Source organism: Strongylocentrotus purpuratus, unplaced genomic scaffold (assembly GCF_000002235.5).
Source record: "Strongylocentrotus purpuratus isolate Spur 01 unplaced genomic scaffold, Spur_5.0 spur5_scaffold_1, whole genome shotgun sequence".
Lineage (NCBI taxonomy): Eukaryota > Metazoa > Echinodermata > Echinoidea > Camarodonta > Strongylocentrotidae > Strongylocentrotus > Strongylocentrotus purpuratus.
The window spans coordinates 7,571,050-7,582,938 of NW_022145594.1; the positions used below are offsets into that span (position 1 = coordinate 7,571,050).

Genomic DNA, 11,889 nt, shown 5'->3' on the forward strand with positions numbered 1-11,889 from the left:
GCCCAAAATGTCAGTTACGACCTTGTTTCATTCACATGGTGGAGTATCAAGATAAGCCGGAATAAAATCATAAAAACATGAGATGCCCCTTTAATATAAAATAAAATACTTCGACATGCCTTTCAAATACAGCAAAACTGTTTTTATTATTAAAGACAACTTTGAAAAAATAAGGCTTATAAAACAAGGTTCCAACAAAACATGATACATCTCAGTTCAGAGGACAACGAACACATAGGTGGGCTGTTATACAGGTATGGTAGGAGAGGAGTTACTCGCAACTTGGGGATTGTTTAGACCCATATTCATGCCTTCTTTGCAGTGAAATCAGCCCCCAGTGACCTTTAAAAACAAAAATTCCCATATAAAAGTGAATCATGGTGTTGCAATATTGAAATTGGAGTAGCAAACTACATAACATTAATATTTACCTCTATCATAATTTGGTATACACAAGAAAGAGTTTGAGTACTAAGCTTCTGAATAGCGTTTTTGCAAAACCTTAATTTTCATGTTTAGATGTTACAAAATTGAAATCTGACATGATAAAAACTAATGTATTTCGCTTCAAGCTGTTAAAAAAAAAAAAAATCGTAAGTGGTGATTTTGCTTTTAAAGGCGGCATGAATATGGATCTGAATAATAACATTTTATTTAAAATCCCTACAAAAACCTTCAGTCCCAGCGAGGGCATTAGTATCTGCTTTGAAAATATCCACTTTGGAATGGCGTGCTGGGCAGTCAAGATGTGTACATCAAAATAAGATCGCAACAGAAATATCAGAGTTGGACAAATATTTCCCAAATATGCCCGTGTCTCTTTAATCAAGATCTTAATTTAAAGAATGAAAGTTACATTTGTTAATAAAAGCAAGTGGAAAGTATCAGCATATTTGTGTTCTGAACCCAGGATTCCGAATTCCATAATCCATTTCATTTTTGTATAGAACTCGGGTTACAAAGTGATATGTTATGAACATATAAACATTACATTTTAGTGGATGGATAGTAACATCAAAACATGACCAATACATCACTTTTGTGCTAATCTTGTCTTCTTTGTACAAAAGTATTGGGCAAAGAAATACAGTCAAACAAAACTGTTGGAAAATGGACTACATATAGACATTTTAAATTATCACTTTCATGTCAGATAATAGGTCACATTGTCCATGGAGTTGGGTTATAGTCCGACGTAGACGACAAACCAGACATAGTGATCATTCATCTCTTCAACCAGCATTATAGTTTTGCACATCATTCTTCATTTTGACTGTCTATGGGTGCTGGGCTATTCCCACTGGTGGGCCCTACAGAGAATCTAAATTCAAATTTGAATACGACGACAATACCCTTTGTTTCACAAAACATTTGTAGTGACGTCAACTAGTTTGCGTTCCAAGCGTATCAACCTGTCCATGCCTATTCAATCACCTTATCTTAACGATCATGAAGCACGCACGAAAAGCATGTGATGTCACTACAGACATTTTGGTAAAATACAGAGTAATGTACAATGTAGTGTAGGTATACCTATAATACAAAACATGATTTATTTTTAGAATGAATTTGATATAAAACAGCTTTTGCCCAAATAATATTTCTTCAATGATAAACCTGACAGGTGATGTCACTACAGAAGTTGTGATGAAACAAAGGGTATTCATTACTTAAAGCATACACATTTTTTTCCACATAACAGGAAAAGATTAACAATTGATTGCATTGCATGAGAACATGTCTTGTCAAGACATTTAACTCACTCTTTACAAAAAACAAAAACAAACACAAACATCAGAAATTCATAACAACAAACTGAACCAAGGGTAAATTTGTAATATGTCACATTTTCATATATGAACAAAACACTCTTGCATGCACTATCCATTTCAGAACTCTATATAGATTGTGTACATGTATGTAAAACTATAAAACTGTTCAAAACAACACTGGATGAAAAATTGAATACACTCAATGGTATATGCAAGATTGGAGTTGACCAACTCTGTAGCTTGTCACTACAGACGTTTTGGTAAAATACAGAGTAATGTACAATGTAGTGTAGGTATACCTATAATACAAAACATGATTTATTTTTAGAATGAATTTGATATAAAACAGCTTTTGCCCAAATAATATTTCTTCAATGATAAACCTGACCTTCTGTTTCAACTCCTTTTCTGAAATACCAGCCATTCCACAAATTTTGGTCAACCAGCATTTAACTGCAATGATACTGAACAATCAACTTTTTTAACATGTACACTATGAACGGTGAATTGTAAACTGTATATACCTGATCTAACTATTATAATATGATATACTGTTTAATACAGGCTAGTGGTTACATTTTAATACACAACTAACAAATGTATTACAACATTGCTCATACTAGCTACATCAAATAACAAAATGTTATACATATAATTTGAGAGTGCTCTGGTAAGATATTTTCATGAGGTGAAAGATTAGTTGCACCATACCAGGAGCTGGCGGAACGGCCAATCTTCCACTAAAATGAAAATATTCTATCCGATGAATAAAACATTTATCATTTGTTGTATAACTCATCTACAGATTCCCATCTAAAATATTTTATAAATCATCAGGAAGACAAGATTCAATTCAATAAAAACTATTTTTTTAATGTTCCTTTAGAAGCAGAACCCACACTTATAATTGGCGGTGGTCATCACGCTTGGAATTCAAACCCAGAAAAAGTGTTCTTTGCAGGTGATGTCACTACAGAAGTTGTGATGAAACAAAGGGTATTCATTACTTAAAGCATACACATTTTTTTCCACATAACAGGAAAAGATTAACAATTGATTGCATTGATTGCATTGCATGAGAACATGTCTTGTTAAGACATTTAACTCACTCTTTACAAAAAACAAAAACAAACACAAACATCAGAAATTCATAACAACAAACTGAACCAAGGGTAAATTTGTAATATGTCACATTTTCATATATGAACAAAACACTCTTGCATGCACTATCCATTTCAGAACTTTATATAGATTGTGTACATGTATGTAAAACTATAAAACTGTTCAAAACAACACTGGATGAAAAATTGAATACACTCAATGGTATATGCAAGATTGGAGGTGACCAACTCTGTAGCTTATCAAAGCTGACCCATAAGTCGCTGTTTGACCAACAAATTACCTCATACAGTGGCAACTCGTTCTTGCAAACCCTTTTCTTAACACAAAGTTCCAAATAATACAAAGAGGAATTCAATTTCCAAGGTGTTCTTGTAAATTTCATTCTATCCTGATAACACAAACCTAAATCCAAACCCCCACCAACTTTGTGTAAATGAGTTGCTACTCTACACAGTACAGGAACGAAGATGCTTCTGATCCCAGCCAAATGAGGAGATATCAAACTTGAATGGGCATAGTACCTTAACAAGTTTGATCAGATCACAGATTGGAGAAATGCAATGGAGCATCTCATGTTTGCAAAGGGACTTTGGGGCTAACTCTTATTATCTCCCCAGCTGGGTCAACACAAGTGAGCATCATATGTCCCCGTTTAAGCTGAAAACCTTTATACATGGGCTATTCAATTCCTAGGACGACCAGCCGGGAGGTAATAATCAAGGTTGGCCTGCAAAGTCCCCATTTGATCTACACAACTTTTAACATCTTAAAACATGTAATTACCTACAACTTAAGGATGCACCCAGCAACGTCAAAGTTTGCCATACCCTTAAATGATTTTTTTTTTATTGCTATCTTCAAACTCTGTTCCATCATGTCAGTAAATTCTGTGATGCTAATATAAACATTGAACCATCAAAAACTGTTTTGTGGACCCTTTTCAGGTTTAAAATCTAACAAAACTACAGATGAAACCTTTTTTAACGCAAAATGACAGTGTCCGTTTATGCGATGCATGCTACGTGTCCCGTCACATTGCAACACGATGTGCAATATCCGCGCAATCTATCTACGTGACACAACGCCCATGGAAACAGCAAGCAATGTAAACAGATGGTGAGACCATGTGGACGTTTACTCTCAAATCCATATAAATTCAATTGGAAAAAATGTCTAATGTACCATCGGATGCAGCATATTGTCGGCAACCGTATACCAAAGTCAGGATCGAGACACAGGATCTTGGGGTTTTCAAGATGAGATTGAAAATGCAACTGAAAATCCATGTTTCTGCATAAAATCATAATTTCAGCCATTTCATTTTTAAGAGTTTATATGAGTTTTGAACCCTCAGGACTCAAAAATAAAACATTTCTGATTTAAGATTTCATACAGAATACATTGTACCTACTAAAATCTAGTAACGTTTTTTTGTAATTAGGCCCTAGAACTTTTTTTATAGCCCACAACTCATAAGTTCAAACTTGGTTATTATATTTTTGGTACATTGTGAGTTATATTTTGGACACTAGGAAAATAATTTTTTGTTGCAAGGATATTTTATTTATGGTGGTCGAAAAAAATGGGTAAAAAAAATGATAAATTGTTGTCCAAATTGTATGTGTTCAATGGATTTAACAGGTCATTTTCAGCCAGAAAATGTATACCTTTATACACTTCCCATCAATAGTTTTTGAGTTACATACGAGATGAACTATACTGCATAAAGCATGTTGCTGAGTGCATCCTTAAATAAACAATGTTCTTGGCTCAGAAGCTGATCATAGTTTGTCGCAGAAATATACCCCACTTACCCTGCAAATCTTTATACAAACTGTTACACATTGGTCAATGCTCCCTGATAATTGACTGCAACTGGAAAATTATCGAAGCTGGCAAGCTTTGAGTCCACATTTGATCTGTAAAACTTTATTCACATTTGGCCTTGACTAACTGGGGATCTGATCATAGATGGTACAAAGTCCCATTTGATCTGCAGACATAACTTAATAGAAACACATTGAACACATGATTATGCTTTAATGGTTATCTGGCCCTACCCAATAGCTGAGTGCGAGGACCTGATTAAATTTCACAAAAGGGGCAAATGGTCTACTTTTTGATGATTTTTTTGAAAAAAAGGGTCCAAACTTAGATGAAATTGGACAAGAGTGGTGAGATATTTATAAAGTCTAATAAAGGCCAAAGGTCCATGGTAATTGACCAACAGTCAAAACCCAACTGCTAACCAAGTTGTCTCATAAATCAAAATTAGACATGTTACTTTTTACACAATTTTCAATTTCATGGGACTTCACCTGGCCTTGACTAATTGAGGATCAAAGGTGGTAGCTATGTCCCATTTGATCTGCAATGTACTTAAAAATCTAAATTTTGCAAGTAGCGGGCCTTTGACGAGTCAAGTTAGCCATAAGTCCCCATTTGACGTGCAAACTTTAGTTTACACAATGTGGATGCTTCCTCATCAGCTGGAACTAGCCAACTGAGGACCTCGATCATCACAGTTGGCTCTTAAATCCAAACATTATACATAGCGGTCCTTTGACGAGTCATCATGGCCCTGATCAACTGGTGAGCCAAGTAAAGTTGACCAAAAGTGCCCATTTGACCTACAAACTTAACTTTCACACAATGTACACATGCGGATGCTTCCTGGTAATCGGACCCAAGCCAACTGAGGACCTGATCAAAATTGCCCATAAGTCACTAGTTGATTGCAAAACATTACATACTGGCCTATTTAACTGGGGAGCCAAGCAAAGTTGGCCTAAAGTCCCTATTTGACCTGCAAACTTTATTTTACATAGTGTACACATGTGGATGCTTCCTTGTCATGGTCTAAGCCAACTGAGGACCTGATCACAGTTGGCTCTTAATTCCCAGTTGATATGGAAAACATTATACATCTAGTCCTATCACGAGTCCTATCAACCATGAACCTAATCTAGGGGAAGTGAGCAAAGTTGGAGTTTGACCTGTAAACCTTTATGCACATTGTTACACATGTGATGCTCACTGACGTTGACCATCTGGTGATATGGGAGCTGATAAAATTGACCTGTAAGTCATCATTTAAACTGCAAAACGTTAACCTGGCAAACTGGGGCTTATCAAACAACTTTAGCACAAAAGTTCCCATTTGCCTTACAATCTTCTATACAGTATACATACTGTTAGACACAAGTCTACTCCCTGGCCCTGACCAACTGGGCAGGTAATTAAGTTTTTCCTATTAAGTTCCCATTTGACTTGCAGAACCATACACTGCTTTACACACAGTATGCTTCCTGGCCATGGAGTTAACTGTTAACCTATATAAAGGTGCACCTCTTCCAAAGCACAGCCCTTCATCAAGGAAACCAGTAAGTGGGTTATATGAATAAGAAGCAACCACATTTTACGCATGTCAGTACCTGAAAAGATTTCATCCAAAATTGCGGAGTGTGATGAACATGATTAATTTCACTCATAACAGGTTGAAAATTCACTAAAAATCCAGTGGATTTGTCTTCTAATTTGGTTTCTAATGAAATCTTTGACTGTTGTCCACCTTTTAGTACGACCCTTCAGGTCTGCATCCATCTTGCAGTACTTCATTATTTTTTCTTTACCGGGCAGTTGGCGTGAGCGTAGTTCTTCTTTAAAGTGTCTGTGTATTGCTTTTTTTTCTTCAGCTGTCCAAGATTGTCTGATACTCCTTTTCTTTCTGCTGGCACCACGGTCACTTTCCTTGTTTGCAACTTGGTCACTCTTCTTTCTGCTTTGCTGCGGCATGCTCATACCTTTAATAGTGAATTAGACAAATAAGTAGGGAAACACAATTAATGTTTCAGGTTCAATGACAGATTTTAAAAAACTTAACCAAATGCAGAAGATGGTAGCTGAGAGAAGAGTGGAATGGTTATATTTTGATTTTTTTTTTTAAAGTTACAATTTACATTACTTTTAGCTAGTTCTTCATTTAAAGCTGTCTGCATTAGGAGTGCCATTTAGCCAGAATTCAAACTAAGCGAATGCTAAAATTCAAATAGTGACACAAGGATAATCACCTGTTGAGGGCATCTGGAATAATCAAAGTAAGGATAAACTAGATGGAACTTCGACTGCGCGCATTCGAAAATGATGCCTCCGTCATAGAGCAAGTTTACAAACCAAAACAGAAGAAATTTTTCAAATTCGAATTTCATTGTAATCCATTAACAGGTTCTCAGAATATCGTGATTACAAGCAATTTCTCATATACATATATGACCCTTTGATCTTTGACCTCATGACCCTAAAATCTACTCAGTTCATTGGCTCTGCAAGATGTCCTGAATTAAATAGTAATCCATCTGTCAGTTCTAATGATAAAGCTGTTTTTGCATACATAATGAGCCCATGACATTTGACCTTTGACCTCATGACCCATAAATCTACTCAGTTCATTGGCTCTGCAAGATACATACATGACCTAAGTTTGGCAGGAATCCATCAATCGGTTCTTGAGATAACGCGATCACGAGCTGTTTTTCATACATAATGAGCCCTGTGACCTTTGACCTTTGACCTTGTGACCCCAAAATCTTATCAGTCCATCGGCTCTGCAAGATACATACATGACCAAAGTTTGGCAGGAATCCATCAATCGGTTCTTCAGATAACGCGATCACGAGAACGGGACGGACGGACGGACGGACGGACAACCCGAAAACATAATGCCTCCGGCTACTTCGTAACGGAGGCCTAACAAAGGATATAACAAAGTAATTCATTCACACCTTCATTTTCTTTGTCTGACATCTCATCCATCAAAACAGCATCATCGGGCCTGTTCACTTCGTTGTCAGGATCATCATCAACATCTGGATCTATGTTGCATTCTGAAAAACAAAAAACAAACACAGATTTAACAAGAGCAGGTGAAAAATAACATACATGTACATTATAATCTTTGCAAGGGTAAGTTCATAGCAGACAGCTGTGGATAGTCATCCCTGTTTTGCTTTTCATGTAAACAGCACAGCTGGTACCACAACTACTCTTCAATACAAAGTGTATTTAGAGAGACAATTCTGCAAGTGTCATCATTTTTTTAAAACACATGAGTATCCAAAATATATCAAAATATGCAAATTAGCTCATTAAATGTCATGATTATGCAAATAATGCAATGAAAAGCATCACACAACATCTTGGCACCTCAGTCTGTCACCCTACCAGGTTTCAAATGAATCAGGTATAGCGTTTAGCCTGCAGAGCATTTTTTTTAAGGTTAACCTAAATTGCATTGCAAATAAGCTAATTGAAATTCATGAATATGCAAATAATACAGCTCAAAGCAACACATGATATTGTGGCACCTCACTCTATCACCCTACCAAGTTAGAAGTAAATCGGGCATAGCGTTTAACCTGCGGATCATCCTACCAAGTTTTGGAGTAAATCAAGCATAGCGTTTAGCCTGCGGAGCATTTTTAGAAGGGTTAACCGAAAACGTTAACCGAATCGGTTAATGGAAAGACGGACATAGATAATTTGGATTAGTATGTGCCACCATGAACGTTCAGTAAGGCGACACAAAAATCAAATCACATATTCAAGTATTTGAAATGTTGGCAGCTTCCCATATATTGTATCTCGGATCAATTCTTATTAAAACTGGAGGTACTAATGAAGACATCCCAGTTTGCTTACCAAAAGCATGGAACTTCACAAACTGAAGGATATAGCAAGCATACAAAACTAAGGAAATTATACAATATAAAAACTGTGTTGTATGAGAGTGAAATGAATGATTGAGATGTAACATAAAAGTTTTCTGGCCTAATGTAATCTCAAACTAGAAACCGTTATGATCTCACTAACCAATCAGATATCACTTTAGATAAAAGTAGAAGGAAATGAAAATGGTATGGCATATTCTCAGCCATTCTATCTAGCACAAAACATAAAAAATAGTCATACCTTCATCTGCATCTACACGAACATCATCCAACGTCTTTCCTGCCATTGCCTTTAGGTCTCCCTTCTCCATGCTGAAGAGTACTTTAGAAATCTTTGCTACTTGCAGTGACGCATCTGGCAGGCGGTAGTAGGCTCTGTGGGTTCTTATGTCATGGCCCATGAAGGTGGCTAAAATGTCCACTTCATTATCCTTCAAATTCATGATCTGAGAGCTGATAGCAATGTGCTTCCTGAGTTTTGTCAATCTAAGCTGATCTGGATACTTTGCTCCACACTTTTGGGCATGATTTCGCACTGTATCAGTTGCTCTCAAGTGGCCTCTTCCATCGGGGTTTGCAAACAAGTAGGGATTTCCATCATTGACTACTTGTGACCTTTTCTCCATCAACAAGTCAATGCTGCTTTCATGTCATCTGTTAGCAAAACGGGTACAGTGTTATTGCATTTCCCATTAATCTCCACCCTCCATACCACATTGCACAACGCCTTTTCCCATTTGGTTAGGCCTTCACCAAATATTCCACCTTCTCCTTTTGTGATACACTTGTAATCACTGAGGGCATCTTTGAAACTTCTCCCGGACGCTTCCTGTTGAAAACACACACCTGGGTCAGGGTAACCTCAGCCAACTGTTTCCATCTGTCAAGGGTCTCATCACTACTGCAGCTGTTCAGCTTCTGTTTTCCCTCTTTTGTTTCTTTTCTCACATAATTGGACAGTGCAACAACATCTGTTGTCAAAGGAAGCAGCCTTGATGTATTTCTCTTGTTTACTTTTAATGTACGCAGTGCATGTGTGCTTACTTCTGCTTCCCACTTGAGAGTATATGATTTGATGAACTGTTTGCATTTCTTTTCCAAACCAGCATCTGCTTGCAACAGAGCATTTCCCATAAGGACTTTGGCAGCCGTCACCAGTGTATATCCGACTTTCAGTGCCAGGCTAGGTGTTGTGTACAAATGTGTATCCTCATTAAATCCTGCAGCCTTCCTAGTTGCAGCTATGACCTCATTAAATTTGGTAGGACAAATCAAATCTACTAATGAAGCCGATGGGTGATCATTCAATTTTCTGTACTCACGAACCAGTCGTGCAAGTTCACGCAATTTTTGCCGTATATATGAATACTGGTCTTTGTCATGCCCATGCTTCAATGTCAGCCTCTCTGCTACTTGCTGCATTAATCTATCTGATTTCACAACTCTCAATATTTCATCATCGACTCCCATTGATAATATCATGTGCACCTTTGGGCTTACTCCTGATGGGCCTGGAAGCATCATTCTACCAGTTTGAACATGTAAGGTTCTTTTTTTCTTCTTGGGTGGTTCACAGGTCTCATCCTCATCCTCAACATCTGGTCGCAATTTACATCTATGAACATGCCTGTACAAATCATCCTTGGAATAGAAAGCATAACAATGACTACATGGCAAATATTCTTCTGGATCCACATCATATTTCGGTCTGTATGCAACAATCAAGGTACCTTTATTTTCTTGAAGGACTTTGACATTGTGACGATAGTTTCCGTAATTTCTCATTTTAGCTAGCAAGTTTGCCTTTTCTTTCATGTCTTTAGTTGCAATCCATTGCTGAACCTCAGTCTCGTTGACATGTTGTGGTGTAAGCAGATGCCTCGGCAGTTTCTTTTGTGGTTGACTACAAAATTTACAGTACTGAGGTTTGTCCCACTTTCTACAGTTGTTGTTTGAAGTGGTCATCACATTAATACTGCAACTGGAGCTTGAGACTTTTGCACTTTGAACACTTGCAGAGGCATGGGCAGGTGAGGTATTAGGTACTGAATGGTCAACAGGCATGGCTTCACTCTCCTTATTATCACTGACAGAAACTGCCACAGAGTTACTTTGACGTCCACGTACAAACCGAAATGGAATGAAATCAGCCTCATCACTGCTACTACCTTCTGGATCAGATTCGGCTTCATAATCACTATCGGAATCATCTCCAGATGGTTCAGATGCGACAGGAGTGTCGTCATCTCCAGATGGTTCAGATGCGACAGGAGTGTCGTCATCTCCAGATGTTCAGATGCGACAGGAGTGTCGTCATCTCCAGATGGTTCAGATGCGACAGGAGTGTTGTCATCTCCAGATGGTTCAGATGCGACAGGAGTGACGTCATCTCCAGATGGTTCAGATGCGACAGGAGTGTCGCCATCTCCAGATGGTTCAGATGCGATAGGAGTGTCGTCATCTCCAGATGGTTCAGATGCGACAGGAGTGTCGTCATCTCCAGATGGTTCAGATGCGACAGGAGTGTCGTCATCTCCAGATGGTTCAGATGCGACAGGAGTGTCGTCATCTCCAGATGGTTCAGATGCGACAGGAGTGTCGTCATCTCCAGATGGTTCAGATGCGACAGGAGTGTTGTCATCTCCAGATGGTTCAGATGCGACAGGAGTGTTGTCATCTCCAGATGGTTCAGATGCGACAGGAGTGTCGTCATCTCCAGATGGTTCAGATGCGACAGGAGTGTCGTCATCTCCAGATGGTTCAGATGCGACAGGAGTGTTGTCATCTCCAGATGGTTCAGATGCGACAGGAGTGTTGTCATCTCCAGATGGTTCAGATGCGACAGGAGTGTCGTCATCACCGGTCCAGTGAACATTTGAGCCAGATGGTGCAGCATCCAGAACTCCCCACCTGAAATTATCGGAAACGGAAAACAATTCATGAGTTTAGAAATTAAGAATTAGCCATAATATGCAAAAGTTTTGCATGCATTTCAATTTCGCGAGCAAGACAATTCACAATTTTTTTAAAATGCATTTTCGAACATCAATTGGTAATATTAACAAATCGCTAAATTTGAATGCCACTACAATGGCCAATTGCCACTATCCATGGTGTGTAATTCCAAACTCAATCAAAGACATAAAACTTTGATTCTGTAGTAAGATGAGATTCATTTTTAAACAAGTCAACGCAAAGCGTAGCATCCCTCGCAGGTACAAATGGCCTATATACGTCAGAACAAGTTACCTCCATTGGACTATATTATT

The 11,889-nt window shown here is 38.0% G+C and overlaps 1 protein-coding gene and 1 long non-coding RNA gene across 2 annotated transcripts; one reads left to right on the plus strand and one right to left on the minus strand.

Moving 5' to 3' along the window:
- Positions 1-1,581: 1,581 nt before the first annotated feature.
- On the plus strand, positions 1,582-3,801 carry LOC105446489. The gene is made up of 2 exons (XR_004062596.1): positions 1,582-1,624; positions 2,734-3,801. It is a non-coding gene; the product is annotated as an uncharacterized LOC105446489 (long non-coding RNA).
- A 1,052-nt stretch (positions 3,802-4,853) lies between these two features.
- Positions 4,854-9,263, minus strand: LOC105446739. Its single transcript, XM_030977595.1, has 3 exons — positions 8,862-9,263; positions 7,676-7,777; positions 4,854-6,697 (listed from the first exon to the last, which is right to left on the minus strand). Exons 1-3 carry the CDS (start codon positions 9,244-9,246, stop codon positions 6,378-6,380), a joined length of 807 nt encoding a protein of 268 aa, XP_030833455.1. The 5' UTR covers positions 9,247-9,263; the 3' UTR covers positions 4,854-6,377.
- Positions 9,264-11,889: the final 2,626 nt, after the last annotated feature.